The 18,752-nt window shown below is 41.5% G+C and overlaps 1 protein-coding gene across 1 annotated transcript in view; it reads left to right on the top strand.

The window, feature by feature from the left end:
* Window positions 1–18,504, top strand: part of N4BP1 (NEDD4 binding protein 1) — a 46,180-nt gene extending 27,676 nt beyond the window's left edge. Inside the window, exons 2-7 of the mRNA XM_060083606.1 lie at window positions 588–2,281; window positions 9,505–9,635; window positions 11,514–11,610; window positions 13,739–13,846; window positions 15,552–15,659; window positions 17,728–18,504. Of these exons, the coding sequence (XP_059939589.1) occupies window positions 588–2,281; window positions 9,505–9,635; window positions 11,514–11,610; window positions 13,739–13,846; window positions 15,552–15,659; window positions 17,728–18,085 (2,496 nt within the window). The 3' untranslated portion in view covers window positions 18,086–18,504. The remainder of the gene's footprint in view (window positions 1–587; window positions 2,282–9,504; window positions 9,636–11,513; window positions 11,611–13,738; window positions 13,847–15,551; window positions 15,660–17,727) is intronic.
* Window positions 18,505–18,752: the final 248 nt, after the last annotated feature.

Below are 18,752 nucleotides of genomic sequence, written 5' to 3'. Positions count from 1 at the left end.
TAGTCTGGTCTTTCTTGGAAAACAGACGTAAAAGTATATAGTGTATATACATTGTTCCAGCCAACTAGAAGAATTCTTTTGTTAAACTGATCTTGTTTTTAAATGCCTTCAAAAAATCAGTCTGTTTCATCTGGAAACAATAGTAGCAAAACAAAAGTCAAGGGTTGTTCTGGAGTAAATCACTTGATTTGATTATCTTCTCTCTTAATTATGTCATAGTAGTAATAAATGACTAGTAGCAAGCAAAGATGTTTATTCTTTATAGACATAAATAAATCCAGTCTTGTCATTATCCACCATGCAGCTGGGCAAACTCCTAAGATCACATTGCAAGATACACTATTGAAAAAGTTATACATACCTACCTTTTAGACTTAGATGTAAAGTTTTCAGTTCCTCTGAAAACAATTAAGTGACTTATATCTGTTATTTTAAATATTTCAGCTAAAACGTGGTATTTTTTCCAAGGATATTAGCATGCTTTTAACTTTTGTGCAGCTTGATATTTGTAATTTCATGTGTAACATGGTAATGTGCTGTAAGGAGCTTTTGTAAATTGATCTAATTTCTTATTTTCTCTTTACCAGGAATATATTAAAGGAATCTGTGAGCCGGAGCTAGAAGAAAGAGAATGTTACCCCAAGGCCATGCACTGCATTTTTGTTGGGGCACAGAGCCTGTTTCTGAAGAGCTTGATTCAGGACACCTGTGCCGACCTCTGCATTCTCGACATCGGCCTTCTTGGCATCAGAGGAAGTGCCGAAGCTGTGGTCATGGCTAGGAGTCACATTCAGCAGTTTGTAAAGCTCTTCGAGAATAATGAGAACCTACCCAACAGCCAAAAAGAATCAGAGGTAAAAAGGGAATTTAAACAATTTGTTGAAGCTCGTGCAGACAGTTACACAATGGACTTGTTGATTTTACCCACTTCCTTGAAAAAAGAACTTTTGGCACTCACCCAGGGTGAGGAGAATCTGTTTGAAACAGGAGATGATGATGTAATTGAAATTAGAGATTCTAAACAAACAGAGTTTACACAGAATGCTGCCACAGGGCTGAATATTTCCAGAGATGAAATTGTTTTGCAGGAAGAGGCAAGAAATAAAGCTGGGACTCCTGTTTCTGAGCTTACAAAACAAATGGACACAGTCTTTTCTAGTTCACAAGATGTACTTTTTGTTCCAATAAATGGTGTAACGCCAGATGAAGAGGCGCTTTCCAAAGACAGAGTTTGTCACAAAAGGAGGTTTTCTGATTCTGAAGAAAGGCATACCAAGAAACAGTTTTCTTTGGAAAATGTTCAAGAGGGAGAGCTTTTACATGATGGTAAGACATTAGCTGGAAGTGTAATCATTGACCTATCTGATTCTTCTACTGATGCCGAAAATTTAAGTCCAGATGTAAAAGACACTACTGAGGAAATGGAATACAACATCCTTGTAAACTTTTTTAAAACCATGGGCTATTCCCAAGAAATTGTAGAAAAGGTCATTAGGGAGTATGGGCCATCTACTGAACCATTGTTACTCTTGGAGGAAATTGAAAAGGAAAATAAAAGATTCCAAGAAGACAGAGAATTTCCACCTGGTACTGTGTATCCAGAGACCAACAGAACCAAAAATAAAGGTGTTTGTAGCAGCATAAATGAGCTTACAGCAGATTCCACTCCAAAGAAGACACAGACTCACACACAGCAAAATATGGTAGAAAAGTTTTCTCAGTTACCATTCAAAGTAGAATCGAAGCCATGTACCTCAAATTGCAAAATTAATACTTTCAGAACAGTGCCAATAGAACAGAAACAAGAAATCTGGAGTTCAAATCAGAACTACATTTGTAATATAGACCTTGAACCTGATGGCCTTTTACCCTCTCTAGCCCCTTCAAGTCCCAAAGAAATTGTCAATTTTGTTTCAAGAGGAGCTTCAAGTCACCAGCCCAGAATTCCAGTTTTTCCTGAAAATGGTGTGCGGCAGCAAGCAGAGCCCTTGCTTCCAAATAATATGAAGTCTGCCTGTGAAAACCGCTCGAGGTGTTGCACTTCTCCTCAGTCTAAGCCAAACTGTCCACCCCTTTCTCCACCAATGCCGCTGCCCCAGCTGTTACCTTCAGTTACTGATGCAAGGTTGGCAGGACCTTCTGAGCATATTGATTCCTCAGTTACTGGGGTTCAAAGATTTCGAGATACTCTGAAAGTGCCCTACAAGCTGGAATTAAAAAACGAACCAGGGAGGACGGATTTGAAGCACATTGTAATAGATGGGAGCAATGTTGCAATTACGTAAGTCCACTCTCTTCAAATTATCGTTTTCAGTAGGCCTCTTAGCCATGTCTCAGAATTGCATGTGTTTGTAGGAACTATCCTGTGCGTCTGTGTAGTTGACCTATAGCCTTACCTGACAAAAAGAAAGAAGAAAACAGCTGATTGGGAAAGTTTTGTTATTCCATCCTCTGGCATCATATAAACTCTTTCTTCACTCTGCTGAACCTGTATTTCTGAGAGCAAGGAATGATAGAAAACTTGCCTTTTCACATTGCATTTCCCAGTGATAAGCAGTAAAGAGACTTTTAAATCCTTAGGTTCTTAATGCCATGAACACCATTAGGTTTTGAATACGAGGATGAAGCTTAAGACAAAAAAAAGAGATTTTCTTTTTATGTACAGCATGCCAGGTCTTTAGCCACGTATGTGCAGGGGTAATAGGTGTGATGTACTTCTGTTATACTTTTGTTGATAGAGTGATAGCAATTTCCTTTCTAAGGAAATTCTTCAGTTTGAGCTTCTTTATGGGCCTCTGCTCCTACTAAAAGTTTGTATATTTGTTTTTAGTAAAAGGAGTTAAATGATCGTTTCTATTTAGCCTGTCTTGGAACCCTCTTAGGATTCTGATTTTATACTTCCAGTGTGGGATTGGATTTGTCCTCTAAGGGGCGGTTTGATATAGTGACTAAGGAGAGTTTGGGGGTCACAGAGTCTCCACCTTACTGTGGACCAGCTGTTTGACATCAGGCAGGTTTTCGGCCTCCTGAGTTTCACTTGCTACAGCCTTCTGCCCCGTCCTAAAGGACACCTTTACTGTGCCATTTCAACAACTGCTAGGTAGTCTCCCTCCGGTTTTCAAAACCAGTCACTCCACTGATTTTGAAGAAGTCTTCAAGGTTTAGCATTTAAGTAGCTGCAGTTCAAGAAATGGAAGGTTGGCAGGACCTTCTGACATGGAATGAAGTCGTTGAAATACAATTGGCCCTTTAACGATGTGAGGTTAGGGGGCACCGACCCTCTGCCCAGGCAAAATAACTTTACCATTCGGCCCCCCATAAAGCTGTTCTGCATCCTCGGATCATAGAGTACTGTAGTATTTACTACTGGAAAAAATAATCCACGTTTAAGTGGACCTTGAAGTTCAAACCTTGTGTTGTTCAAGGGTCAGCTGTACTTTTCTGAATTGCTGAATGTTTATGTGGCCTCTTTCCTAGGAGTTCTAAAAGATCAGTTAATCCCCTGATTTTTCAGGAATACTTGATAAATTTGAAAAATAAAGTGAATTTTATTATTAAAATACGCATTTATTATGTATTCGTTATTTTTTGCTTTGTTGATTCTTTTTGTTAGAATTTTCAAAGAAATTCACAAGAAGATAATAGGATGAATTCCGTGTTGGTTTCATTTGGGATTCCCATGTGCCCATCACATACATGGCCCGTCTTGTTTCATCATTTCAAACATTGTTTCACCTATACCTCCACCTGCTGGCTTTCACCCATTTTGAAGGAATTCTCAGATATTTCATTTCCATCTATAAATATTTTAGTATCTATTTTTTAAAATACAGGGATTCTTTTGATTTTTATGTTTTTGAATGGTGCTGTACTTTGCTGTCAAAAAAAGAAGAAAATGCCAGCATTTCATGTTAAAGTTTGAATATAAGCAGTAAAAATGTGTAATATACTTGTCTTCATTTCCAGATAATACTGTTTATTGTCATTTCACTTTGTTTTTTGGCAGTTCTTTTGGGGGAAACCCAGCAAATGACCCACAGCTGCATAGCATTATCTAAGTAAAAATGTAAAGTGCAATTTCAATCACTCACAGTCCAAGCCCCACAGTAGTTCCTCCTTGTTAGAATTTCTTGAGCCAAATGATGATATAAAATTTAGGTCATGATTATGAGCAATATTAATCCTTTCTCATTTTTCTGTGTATGGAGAGATTTCCCAAATTGGTGTTCAAAGACTAAGAAATGCAAATTAAGGTAGAATGAGCAGTGATAATGACACTTTTAAAAAACCTCTTTGTGGTAACTAGTATATTTCTCAAAGGGGTCGTTATTGGAGTTTAGAGTGGCACTGGCTATCCAGGACAGGTGTTTTGCATATCTAGTCCCTCCTACTCTGCCCGTACTGCCCCCCAGCCATTGTGACACCCCAAAACAGTGTCACATATTTCCTAACACCCTTCAGTACAGTACCATTTCTTTTGAAAACCGCTGAATTAGTGCAGTAAGGGAAACCATAAGCTGATTATTTGAGAGAGGATTTCGATTTTCTTTGAATTCACAGGTGTCTCAAAAGCACCTCTTTTACAAAGGATGTATTATCCTAAGAAGACAGACTTATACTTAATTTGATGTAGATTGATCTGAAAATATCAGTAATTAAAATTAACTCTTATTCTGGGAAGAAACTGTTTAATGGGTACAGGTTTTTATTTTGGAGTGATGGAAATGTTTTGGAATAAGATATAAATGGTGGTTGCACAACACTGTGAATGTACTAAATGCCACTGAATTGTTCACTTTAAAATGATTATTTTATGTTATGTGAATTTCACCTTAATTTTTTTAAGTCAGAAAAAATCATTATTCTAAATCAACTGCTTCAATATTATATGTGAATTATAGACTGTAAATTCCATAAAAGAAGCAATGCATGTCTGTTCTGTTCCCTGAACTACCCCCAAGGTCCATGGTGCCTGGCACATAGTAGCCACTAAGTGATGATGGCTTGAATGAATCAATGAATGAAAGACTAAGAAAGATGAGGATTGTTTAAATGATTTTTCACCACCCATTTATATTGCTATTCCAATTGCTATTCTAGTAATCAATTTGGATTACATTTGAACAAATATTTGGAGTCTTTTTTTTTAATAAATTTATTTATTTTATTTTTATTTATTTTTGGCGGCGTTGGGTCTTTGTTGCTGTGCTCGGGCTTTCTCTAGTTGCGGCGAGCCGGGGCTACTTTTAGTTGCGTTGCGCGGGCTTCTCATCGCGGTGGCTTCTCTTGTTGCGGAGCACGGGTTTCAGGCGCATGGGCTTCAGTAGTTGCAGCATGTGGGCTCAGTAGTTGTGGCTTGCGGGCTCTAGAGTGCAGGCTCAGTAGTTGTGGCACGTGGGCTTAGTTGCTCCGCGGCATGTGGGATCTTCCCGGATCAGGGCTCGAACCCGTGTCCCCTGCATTGGCAGGCGGATTCTTATCCACTGCACCACCAGGGAAGCCCCCAAATATTTGGAATCTTAAAACAAACACTTGTTGTGTGTCAGGTGCTCAACTTTATCTTTTAAAATATCGTCTTCACACCAGTTTTGTGAAGTAAAAATTAATCTGTAATGTATATAATATGATATGGCCCAATAATCTTGTCCAAGATTATGCAGATATGAGATTTGGGCCCATGATATTACTCTCCAGAGCCATCACACACCCTGCCTCTTCCCACAGAAGCTGAGGTTGAATTTTTAGGCCTTGGCAACATTGGATACATAAGTCTTGAGTTGCTCAGGCACTGCTGAGTAAACCTCACTAATTTGACCCAGCTAGTTGAGGAAGTGGTTAAAAAGGAAATTTGAGTTCTTAAGCAATAGGTTTGAACCCCACCTTAGAGCCATTCAGGTGCACCCATCCCTGGGTTTCTGCAAAGCCTTGTTTATTTGTCTGTCCAGTGTGGTGTCTGCAGTTTATAACACACCGTGAGAAATTCCAAGATACCCTACTTAATGCTGCTGATTATGCATATCTCTACTTGGTTTTTCCCATTTGTCACCATGAGTGAGTCAAACGATGAGTAAATGGAAATTGTTTGTGGTGTGTGGCTAGGCATCACCATGGAGGCCAGATAACACTCGGTCTCTTGTCAGGCTGAAACTTCAGCATAAGAGCACCTGACTTATCTGTGTAGATAATTTTCCATGTAGCTGAGGTTTGTCCCTTCACTTGCCTCTACATTTTAACCATTTTTCATGCTAGTCTTTCTATATCAGGGTTCCATGGCTGTTTTTATTAAGTGGAAGCTATAGAAAGGGATTATTCTTTCCTGGGTAACTCAAAGGGTTTCTCTTCTCCCACACTGCCCTGTCTTGGTTCTGTGATGGCCATGAGTGTTTATCAGGTATTTATCACCCACCTCCTCTCTGCTTTGGACCCTCTTTCTAGTTGACTGTCTGCTACAATATGGAAAGCAACCAGATGTTATAAGTTGTTCCCAAGTTTATGGAAACAGGAGTTTAAATCTCCCTTGAGAGCCTGCACATCTGGCTTCTCAGGCTTAATATCTGTTAATTCTATGTTTGGATCTGGGAACCCCGGAGCTTTGGCCTTCGCAGACGTAGAGAGGTGTTATTGTATGTATACCCTTTGTCTCTGAGTCAGAAAAGACCACTGGTCTGAGTTTACCTGTCAGCAAGTTGCTCTGGTTTGATTGCAGGGAGGCTAGGAGACAGCACATTTTTTGCCTGGTCAGGGTGTGAGAGTAAAAGTAGGCAAGGTCAAGGACACTTCGTATTATTTTAAGGTCAGTAATTTGGCTCCCCTTGATTTTGTTTCTGTTGTTTTATGGATTAGTCCATTTGTTCTCTACCAGAATTTTGAACTATTTATTCCTAAAACAGCCCTAGAGATTTTTCAGGGTATTAAAAATGATTTGATCTTATCACTGAGGATAACTAACCCTTTGGAAATTTGTTTTAGTGCTAATGTGTCTAGAAACTCCACTTTCCCCCTCTAAGCTTGTGAGGGGTCCAGGGCAGCAGAATTTTATCTACTGTCATTTCCCTCCCTTTCCTTAGTGTCCCAAGGTAATGGACTGGGGACTTTATTTCCACCCAGTTTCTACTGTTTCCATCAACAGAAGCATTTAAGGAAAAGAGGAGAAAAAGAGTTCATACACATTTGTGTCTGATGAATAAACTAAGAAGGCACTTTATAAGCTTTTTTAGTGCATTTATCTCAAGGGTAAGACCCCCTGTACAAAAACTACCCCCCTGCCCCAGTAATAAATGTCATATTGCTACATTCTTGCCATATTTAAATGCTTTTTTTTATAAATACACCACTGCTAAGTTATTTCATCAAGAATGGGTTTGTTTACTTGCATACTTTTTCTGGGGTATAGCTGATGCCTGTGCAGTCTCTTATTTATGGTTCACTGAGAAGAGAGTGGGCTTTAGCCTCTAAAAGGAGGCATTTCTGAGCCACTCTTCTGGACTTTAGATGTTTCTTACAGGTCCAGCCCATCCCTGCTCCATGAGAATGTAGATTTAGTTGGGGACAGTACCACTGGGGGGTAGTTGAAAGGGCACTGGCCCAGGAGTGAGGAAATGTCCGTCTAATTCTGGCTCATCCACCCTCTGACAGTGCAACCTGGGCCAGTGGCTCTGTCTCTCAAGAGGTGTTTCATTCTTTTTATCTCTAACATGACTTTAAATGCATTCCTAAGTTCTGTGGTTCCGGTGCACAGTACAAGATAGCAAGTCAGAGAAAAGAAGAGGGATGGTTGAGGGCCTGTGTCTAGAGACAGCTTCATAGAAGAAGAGAGACTGGCCTTGAGTCCTGAGGGCATTCGGGGAGGAGGTTTAAGAGATAAGAAAAAGCTCAAAATCCAGGAAGAGTCAAATGGCAAGACCACCTGGCCAAAATCCAGAGTGTGATGACGGATGGTGGTGGAAGCAGAAGGTATGCTTTGGCCAGATCCCATCTGACTAGTCAGGTGTGGAGGCGCCCTCGAAGCCAGGCACTGGATTTGTGTAGAAGAATGGTGCTGTGGAAGGCCCTGAGCAGAACCAGAGACTGCGTGGCTGCATTTCAGGGTCAGTCTGACTGGAGTCAGTGCAGGTGGGTTAGAATTAGCAGAGCCTGGGGGTGACTTGGGACACTTTGTGCCTGAGGAGGCCGAGCTCCAAGTGAAGGAAGTACCTGCCAAGTGGTTTTGAGACGTGAGAAGACAGGACTGAAGATGCAGAATTTACTGTCATTGCATCATAGGCGATCATTGAAGCAGTGAGGACAGATTGTGCTCATCTCAACTGTAACATCACAGGGATTTCTCCCTTTTTCTAATACTCATGGGTAGACAAACGGATTACCACCTGCAAATTTTCAAACTTTTAAAAACACTTTTTAAATAAAACCTTTACGTTTACTTAACTGCTGGAGAATAAATTTTAAATATTTTTCTTCTTTTCTTTTGAAATTTGTTACCAGGTTTTGGGGTGGGGAACAGTTTTTAATCCTCTATACCAAGGGTTACAAGTTAGGGGCGAAATCTGGCCACCACCTGTTTTTATAAACATGGAATTTAGCTACACCCCTTTACTTACGGTTGACAGTTCAACCGTGGCGCAGCAGACAGTGCCTGGCCTTTTGCAGAAGAAGTGTACTCAATCATGTTCAGTACTGTCCCGTGTTTATTTTCCGCCTGCTTTCTGCTGCCTTCAACAAAATCACGGCCACGGTCACCAGGTAGTTTCATTTGAGCCTTGCCCTCAACTTGTTTCCTGGAAGCTGTAAACCGAGTCACTTTCACAGTTCTCCAGAAAAGGGGATGTAGCCCTCCCGGAGCCCCAGGTATTCGCGAAGCCTTTCGAAGTTGTGGTGGTGAGGACCATGTCATGGAATAGTTCTGATCACAGCTGCTTCTGCTTCAGCAACAAATTCCTTCATAAAATTCATAGAACATCCTTAGAGGCCCATGGACTAGGGCTCTCTAGAATGGGCTCTTTATCTGAAAACAAAAATAAAAGGTGTAGGGGCTTTCCTGGTGGCGCAGTGGTTGAGAGTCCACCTGCCGATGCAGGGGACATGGGTTCGTGCCCCGGTCCGGGAAGATCCACATGTCGCTGAGCGGCTGGGCCCGTGAGCCATGGCCGCTGGGCCTGCGCGTCCGGAGCCTGTGCTTCGCAATGGGAGAGGCCACAACAGTGAGAGGCCCGAGCACCGGAAAAAAAAAAAAAGGTGTAATAAACAAGTATTGCCCTGAAGCTAAAACTGCTTTCTACCACAAAAGCACACTCAATTAAATCAGCTGAATAAAATACAACAGAAATCACAGAGCTATTAAGAATCCTACCTCCTGTCATGGGTATCTCTTGGCTTTGCAGAGCAGCAGACTATTAAAGGAAATTATTAAATTAAATAATTAATTATTAAATTAAAGTTATCATGGTGAAACTTAACACAGTTTAAACATGCTTTAAACTGAAATAAATTTTACTTTTTCTCTTATAGCCATGGTCTGAAAAAGTTCTTTTCTTGTCGTGGAATTGCGATTGCGGTTGAATATTTTTGGAAGCTTGGCAACAGAAACATCACTGTATTTGTCCCGCAGTGGAGAACAAGGCGTGATCCTAATGTCACAGGTGAGGCAAACTAATTTTTCCAGATTACTAATTAGGTATTTAATGAGTTGGCTTGTAATTGCAACACACTACTTAGAATAGAGATACGTGCAGCAACTTTAAAAACAAAACTGTAAATTCGTTGCACCCAGTAAAAAAAAATCAGTTGAAGAGTGTTACAGCATAAGAAATACTTGGGGGAAGGATGGAAAGTTAAATAGCTGTTTATATAGAAAGTTATATTAGACTTCATTATATATCACAAAAATTTTCTTTGACTTTCTAAAAAGTTGATTAAATATGTCTTTCTAGTAGGCTGGGTTTCTTCCTCTTTAAACAGTATTTTTGAAAATGGCCATTTGATAAATTTGGAACCCTCAAAGAGAATGTCTTTTCAACAGTCTGTTTAATAGCTTAATATAAGTCATTTATGTTAATTGTAAGGTACTGCGCGGCTGACCTGCAGGCCACACACAAAAAGATTTGAACTTGGGCTTCCCTGGTGGCGCAGTGGTTGAGAATCTGCCTGCCAATGCAGGGGACACAGGTTCGAGCCCTGGTCTGGGAAGATCCCACATGCCACGGAGCAACTAGGCTCGTGAGCCACAACTACTGAGCCTGCGGGTCTGGAGCCTGTGCTCCGCAACAAGAGAGGCCGTGACAGTGAGAGGCCAGCACACCACGATGAAAAGTGGCCCCCGCTCGCCGCAACTGGAGAAAGCCCTCGCACAGAAACGAAGACCCAACACAGACCAAAATTAATTAATTAATTAATTAATTTTTTTTTTAAAGGTTTGAACTTATTATAGATCCTTAAATATTCCAGAGAAGCTTAAAGTTTTTTTGTTTCTTGGGTCATAATAGGAAAACCAGTGAAAGGGCTATGCCAGGCAGCTTAACACATCAGATTACTTGGAAATAAAAGGTAGGTTGGGAGGAGGAAGCGTGAGAACAGGACTCACCCAACACATTTACAACAGGAAGTAAAACTTAGTCACTGTTGAGGTGGAAATGGTAAAACCACATTTCCCAAGTATCCCAACTTGCCTCACTCAGGGGAATGTATCGGTCCTAACAGAAGGTACTTGAGAAATGAGGCAGATCCACTCATTTCAGTTATTTTTGCAGTAAGATCCCTGTAAGAGTCTTGTAAGCCTTATGTGCTGTGCATTTCTAGAATCATAAAGACACCATGTTTGGGCATTTCAGCTTAAGTCAGTGGTGAGTACCACTGTAGGGAATGTAGGTGTGGGGATCTTAGATTCTGAGCTTTTAGCTTCATTGTTGCCCATTACTCGTTTGTGGCTTTGGCCCTCCTTTATCTTCTGTCACAACCCACTCCCATGAAAATCAGTAAATGTTTGTGCAGATAACAGAGAGAGGTTAGATAGGATGCCAGCCAGAGGGAGATGTGACAAACTCTTGGAATAGGGACCAAGCAGGCCTTTCTTGGGGTCGGGACAGAGCAGTTTGTCTGCTTCTACTGCCACCACTCTTCCTGTCCCCACCCCTGCCCTCCCTCCCAGGGACTCGTGCCCTTACTCTCTTTGTCCTCTACTGCTTGTAATGTGGCTGTGATAAAGTTCTTAATGGTAACATCCATTAAATATAGGTTTATGGTTTACTCTTTTTAATTTAAGAAGCAAATGAGTTGAACAGTTTTAACTTTAAAAAATAGCTAAAGTCAGTTTTTATGTTGTATTTGTCTTAGTATATGTCTTGCTTGATTTTTTTTTTTTCTTCCGTTCCAGTAAGTTAGTAACATTGAGTCTTCTTGAGTCAATAGAAAAAGGTTTCCCACAACTCTCCAGGTGAAACATTTGGGAGTGCTTTCATTTATTTAAATATCTGGGAAGATAGCCTTTTTCTGAATGTGTGTTCAACTTATTCCATGAACAGAACAACACTTCTTAACCCAGCTCCAGGAGCTCGGAATATTATCTTTAACTCCTGCACGGATGGTCTTTGGAGAAAGAATTGCTTCTCATGATGACAGGTATGAAAGGCTGGTTTCCTTTCTAAAGTGGGTGTGGGGTGGTGAGGGGCCAACCACCTGCTCCACCGGACGGTGGACACCCTTGGCTCGGGTTCGAGAATTTTAACATTTATGGTCATTAAGGTTATGCATTCAGTGGTGTTTGCTGTACGGTTTAGGGAGATTACCAAAGAAGCTGTTGAGTTAGAATTTTTAATAAAACATGACTGAGAATCTATAAGTAAAAGCAGATATTGAGTTTGTAGTCTTTTTTGATACTTCCTAAAAGTAATGTTTGTCTTGTCCTAGTGTGGCAGCCTCAGGAGTGGTTTTCAAACATTCCTCTGTCTCCTGCTTGTTATACTTGGCCAGTGACTTAGTCTGTCATTGTGATGCCTGAGCCCTCAGTATTTCGTCCACATCATAGAACATGGTCTCAGCTGCCCCTTGTGTTATAGGAATAAGCTGCATTTCTTAGGTTGTTACATTGCTCAGAGAGCAGGTGCTGAGATGACAGGTGTCTGGGAACCTAAACAATGGCTGCCTGTTCTTTCCTCTCCTGCCCTCGCCCTCTTTCTTTCTCTCTGGCCTCTAGCACTTAAGGCCCCTAGTGGTTTAGCCTCAGCGTTCTACCACAGTGCTCCCCCACATTGAAGACAGTGCTTAGCTTGTAACCCAAGGTAGTGAGTGATGGTCAGATGGGTGAGAGATGAAAAGAGGGGCTTAGCAGGGGAAGGGGACTTGGGGTGACAGCAGACATTCAGCAGAACGTCCAAAGGGCCTTCTCACTGACAGCCCCTTACCCTTCACCAGGCTGGTATGAGAGACCAGATCTGATGGGGGGGTGGCATAAAGAAGAGTGTGGGAGGAGGCACCTTTGGGCCGGGGCATAAGTGAGAAGGTACTGGGAGAGTGGGATGGAGGGCCCACCCTTGCTCCAGCTCTAAGATACTGGGTAGGGACCATGGAGTGCTCAGGTGAAAAGGCAGGTTGGACCGCCAGGCTCGTGAAGAACCTTGAGATGCTCTAACGCTGCAGCTTCATTCTCACACCAGCAGAAATTGAATGCATATGTAAGTGTGTAGGCTAGGCTTTTGCTTAATTTATATGGCTCTCTGGGTTTTTAGCAGATGTGAATATGTGTCCTGATTCACAGTACATGCACAGAAGCCCTTACTACCTATTTTTGTTAATACGTCTGGGCAGATATTACCACTTACAGTTCATGCCAGTTAGAAATAATTTAAGATACTTATTAATAAATCCAAAGTGCTAAATCATTTACTTACCAAGGTTTCCTAAGATTTCTGAAACTAATGAGGCTTGTTTTTTAATCTTCTTTTAAGTACTCACTACTATTAATAAAAGCAGTTGTTTGCACCTTTAATTCTAGTAGTGATTCTCTTATTTTATTGTTTCATTATCTTTGTCTACATTGCCTCAGGCAAATGCCGTTATCCTGACTAGGAGATAAAACTCATTATCCTCACAAATCTCTCATTAAGAGGGCTTGAACATGAATAATCTCCAACAATGAAATAGATTTCTCCTTAATATTTAATTCTTAAACTTTTTGATTACCATGTATCTTTTCATAATTTGCATTTGAGTGGATCTATAACTTGGACTAAACTGAATGGCTGTTCTAGACATCTCTTCTTAAGTCAGAGCAGAAAATGTGAATTTCGGCATTAAAAAAACAATTGCAAGGCCGACTGTGTCAAGCAGCTAATCTTGGAACCAAAGTACCGTAGCTTAGCAACTAATACCCTAACAGTGATTTCACAGGCTTATCAACTCTTACGCATTCTCTGCTCTAGTCCTCATGCATTATCTTATTACCACCCTTTATTGATGATACAACTTCTCTAGAAAGATCTATAAATTATGGTTGAGATTATTTTGAAGAAGAGTTAGATTGTATGAAAACCAGATCTTCATTTATAATTATTCTAGTGATTTCAGATGTTCAGTATTTCAGATTGATCTTCAGTTGACAAGGGCTTAACTTTCTGCTTCCCAGCCTTGGTTAAATTCTTTGGTGATTTTCCTGTGAAGAGGAAATCCTTTTGTTTTCTTATAACACAGCTTCTCTGAGCCAGGGATGCCTGCCTGCTTGCCCGTTTTAACCACTCTTATATTACCATAGGTTTCTACTACACTTAGCGGACAAAACTGGTGGCATAATTGTAACAAATGATAACTTCAGAGAATTTGTGACTGAGTCAGCCTCTTGGAGAGAAATAATTACAAAAAGGTAATATTTTCTTCTTTGTCTTTGGTCAGAGATGTCTTTTGTTGTTTATTATTTGTTTTGTGTCCACCTTGGAAGCAGTGTAGAGGACCTAAAGTATCGTAAGACTATGCTCCCAGTCCACAGGATGGCTGGCCCTTCTCAGTAATTGGGAGGACTCAGCACAAAGCAGTAGCTCCAGCAGGTGATGTGTGAGCATGTTCTGGTGCCCAAAGGTGTCTTCTGTAGATCAGTTTTCCCTGGCAGGAGACAAGAGGCACATCTTTGTGGCACAGTTAACTCTCTGTTAACTGTGATGGAGCAGAAATGGCCACCTAACTTCACCTTGCCCTGATGCTGAGGGATACTTGAGCAAGTCATTGGGCCTCCTGACTTTACTCAATTATGAAATATGAAGGTTGGGGTTTAATGACAACTATGAGTTCATCAAGAGGGTAGGACCAAAATCAATATGCTGATTGGGTTTTCACTTTTGGGAGAGGAGAGGGTGTTTCTACTTTTTACTATCTGATGCTTTTCTTGAGCATTTTACCATCATTTTACCAAGTTTAGTCATCTATATTGAAAACATGTTGAATATCATCCAAAATAACAAAGTCAGGAGTTTGCGATCACTACTGTAAGTTTTTTGTTTGTAATGACACTCTGAATGTGTTCAACTGCATTAAGATCAGTGAACACAAGCTTCCAGGACTTTCCATTAACAAGCATCGTCTGACAAGTTACTTAACAAAAAGCAATAGTCTTATGGCAGTGCCAGGGATGAGTCATAAATGCTACAAATCTAAAAAACATACCTCAAGGCTGTGTATATCTAGTATAACTATTATATAACTAGTGTAACTACATACTTACCTCTTCAGGGGTTTCACAGTTGCCCCTTGTCTGATATTTATATTTTGTTGAATCGTTGGAGGATTTTAGAAAATGATTCTTTGGTTCATCATTTTAGAAAATGATGCCCAGGTGAGAGTTAATTACTATATGCATTTTGACTGTTAAAAAACTGTTGTTGATAGCTGAACTCAGAATTGGTCCTTGACCTGGGTACAGTTAACAAGCCATTAATCTCCTAGTATGTGTTTCTGTTGGATCTGTGCCCTGGGCTCATTGTCAGTATTTATTGGACACTCATCTGTGTATGCATGGAAGGTTTAAATGCAGTCAAGACTCAGTCACACACCAACCCATTGCCTTCAGAATTCATAAAGCAAGGCAGAAACCAAAGTCCAAGCAGCATACCAGTCATTTGGACTTTTTTCTTTTTTAAACATTTTTGTAGACTTGATAAATCATGCTCAACTGACCTTCAATATTCTTTCTTCACACACTGTTTCCCTTTTTTAAAAGATCATCAGTGGGTTTGCTTATGGACTCATTTATTCAAAAATTAAACCTTGGCTGAGCACCTGTCGTATCCTAAGCACCTGTTGTATCCTAAGACAGTCTTCCAGTCTTATTTTTCAAAGTTACATTGAAAGTCAGGAGAAGAAACTGCTTCCCAGGCCCAGATAAAAATCTGAAAGTCTTGCTAAGAAATGTGAGAGTCAATAGGGTAAAAGTTTCTTACTCTATTGTATTGACCAATCTTTGTATCCAAAAGAGAAATTAAAGTGGTTTAACTGTGGTGTATTTGTTTTTTGCTTTAGGCAGTTAAGCAGTCTTTTAGTTTTTTTCTCCAGCATTGTAATTGTTCTCCATGTTGTAGATTGCTCCAGTATACCTTTGTGGGGGACATATTTATGGTTCCTGATGATCCTCTGGGAAGAAGTGGACCTCGATTAGAAGAATTTCTTCGGAAGGAAGTCTTCCTTAGGTATTTCCTTTTCCAGATTGTCTTGCGTTTACAAGTTTGTTCAGTTCTTTGTGCTTCAGGGCGAGTGCCCTCTCTCTAAAACTTAAAAATGGCGTTTTATGTTTTAAAATAGCCTTAGATTTAGTGCTGGTGAAATATATGTGGAATGTCTCCCAAAGACCAAATCTTCATTTGTGGTCCTTTTCGTTTTAATCCCAGGAGAGGATGGGGAGCCAGATTTTCTGTAGGTCTAAGAGGACAAAGCATATTTTGCTAGTGGTCAGTTATTAGTGAATGCTGCTTGGGTTCATTGTGTGTGTCTGAATATCTTTTTTAAATTCATTTTCCCAAGTCATTTGTTTTGAATATTTTATGCTTATATTAATTTATTTACTATTCAGGAATCACTGCCTGGGGAAGTGTTACTTTCTACCTCACTTAATAGGGAAGCCAGTATTCTTTATTTATCCGAAATTGATTTGATAGCTTAGGTTTTCTTTGTTGTAGATTAGGGGTTTTTGCTTGTTTGTATTTTTTTTTTTTTTTTTTTTTTTTTTTTGCGGTATGCGGGCCTCTCACTGTTGTGGCCTCCCCCGTTGCGGAGCACAGGCTCCGGATGCGCAGGCTCCGGACGCACAGGCTCAGCGGCCATGGCTCACGGGCCCAGCCGCTCCGCGGCATATGGGATCCTCCCAGACCGGGGCACGAACCCGTATCCCCTGCATCGGCAGGCGGACTCTCAACCACTTGCGCCACCAGGGAGGCCCTGCTTGTTTGTATTTAAAGACATGTTGCTAGTGGTTGTTTCTGTTTTCAGAATTCTCAAGTAATGGACGCTGTTAACTCAAGTGTCCTGTGTGCCTAAGTGGCAGATCATATTCCACAGTGATAGACCTTTTCCCTTTTTTAAAGTAAAACAGGCTACATTTCTGTGTATTTCTCAGCAGATGTTTGCACAGGGATGCTATGGAGGTCTAAACTGAGAGGAATCAGACGCACAGCTCCCCCAGCTTTTTAAGGCAGTGAGACTATAGCTGATCCTTTCCATTTATAACAGGATCCTTTGGGGGGACGGGTGGTCCACACAGAGCTGTCTTCTGCACACAAGACCAGCATGATTTCAGCTCCCAGGTCTTGTGAATCATTTCTCTTTTGAGCCTTTGGGTTTCATTACACAGATGAGGACTTAGTTCCCAAAGGTCCTGCTCCTCTACCGACACCAAGAGAACGGCAGCCATTTTTAACACCTGTTGGATGTCCGTATGTCTCATTTTTCTTTCAGAAGTCTGAACTTGGAAATCCTCTGCTAGGCTTTAAGACCTGAGGCCTGTGTGCAAGCATCAAGGCCCATGGGTCAAACAATGGAAGGAGAGCTCTGGCTCCTTCTACAGCCTCGGCAGCCTGGCAGCAGGGTCAGTCCTGCCTGCTCACCTAATGGCTCTTCACAAAAGTGTTAACTAATTGAATAAGAAGTTAGTAATAGCTCCCCCCACAGAGGGACTGAGCTTCTGAAGGTGCGAAAAGTGTTCGGTCCACCCCATTTTTCAGCTGCAAGGCAGAGTCAAGTGGGAGGCTTTTTAACAGTACGGACGCTGTATACACACTCACGTGCATTCAAGTTGTGGGCACCAACGTCTCACTCAGACCTGGGGGGCTAGGGCAGCCTCTCTGCCCAAAGTGGGTTCCTTTTTCTCAGCCCCGTCAACCAGGCTCCACAGAATCAGAATCTGCAGGAGAGTAGGGCCCTGTTTCCAGTTCTTTTGAAAGCTTCCAGGTGATTCTGGTACACCCTGGTTTAGAGCCAAGCAGCTGGATAGGGTCAGTCCTCACAGCAGCAGGCCAGGGAGGTGGAGTCGCTCATGAAGAGCTAGCATTCCCTGTCATGACTGGTGGGGAATTGGTGTCATTGGCATCCTCACGGGCCCCTCTGTGGACAGCTGCCATCCCCGCCTTGGCTGCAGTCTTCTATCTTGCCTTCAGAGGCCAGAGAGCAAGCAGCTCCTTGAGCCTTGATGTCAGCAGCAGATGTTTAGACAGATTTCTTGTTTATCTCATAACCCAGCTCACCAGGACTTGCTTCCATTCACAGAGATATGCAGCCCCTACTCAGTGCCCTGCCAAATATGGGCATGTTTGACCCCAGCTTCAGAGTCCCTGGCACCCAGGCAGCCAGCACCAGCCACCAGCCTCCAGCCCGGATTCAGGGCACCCCACCCAGCCACTGGCTTCCTCAGCAACCCCGCTTCCCACTTTTGCCAAACCTTCCCAACATCCAGCAGAACCTGCCCATGCCAGCACAGAGATCTTCTGCGGAAACCAACGAGCTAAGGGAAGCCCTTCTGAAGATCTTCCCTGACTCAGAGCAAAGACTGAAAATCGACCAGATCTTGGCAGCTCATCCGTACATGAAAGACCTGAACGCGCTTTCCGCCATGGTGTTGGACTGAAGGCCGTCGGGAACTGGGGCTCTGGGCTGAAGATGCACTCAAGCTAGTATCTGCACATGGCAGCAGGAAGTGACATAATGTGAAGAAACCAATTTCCCAGTGGAAATGCTGTTGTAGTGTATAGAAAAAAAAACAGATGTTTTGTGTATAAAAAAATCTGGGTTTTCAAAACCAGCTTTTTTCTATATATAAATTATGCTGCTATTACAGATTTAACATTTTCTGTAAAAGGAAAGTCTACATTTTCTGCCTGTTCAGAACTGTTTAATAGCAGTTACTCTTGAGTGTACTTACATTTTTATGTTTTTTAAACTATTTTCCTTAACGCTGAAAATATTGACAAATGGATATGATTAGCCTTTCTAAATAAAAAAAGAGTTGCTTTCTTAGGGAAAGCAAGACCTCTTATATTTTCTTGAGATGACTATGTCACATCCGCTAACATGAAGTGTGCTCACCCCTCCCAGCCTCCTCTGCCCTCACCCCTGGAATTAGAGTCCCTAGGAGTTAATTTTGCTCCTCTGGGGTCTTTCGTTGGAGCCATTTGTGAGAGTGAACAAGTGGTGCCACTAGATGGCACCTTGTGCCTAGCCGTTGTTAATGACCAGGGCAAAGTTAGACGCACAGAACATCCAGGCCGGAGGAAACTTGAGAGCTCACGTAGTCT

Source organism: Mesoplodon densirostris, chromosome 19 (genome assembly GCF_025265405.1).
Source record: "Mesoplodon densirostris isolate mMesDen1 chromosome 19, mMesDen1 primary haplotype, whole genome shotgun sequence".
In the NCBI taxonomy this organism is placed as follows: domain Eukaryota; kingdom Metazoa; phylum Chordata; class Mammalia; order Artiodactyla; family Ziphiidae; genus Mesoplodon; species Mesoplodon densirostris.
Note: the sequence above shows the minus strand (reverse complement) of the source record. Positions and strands in the feature narration are given on the sequence as shown.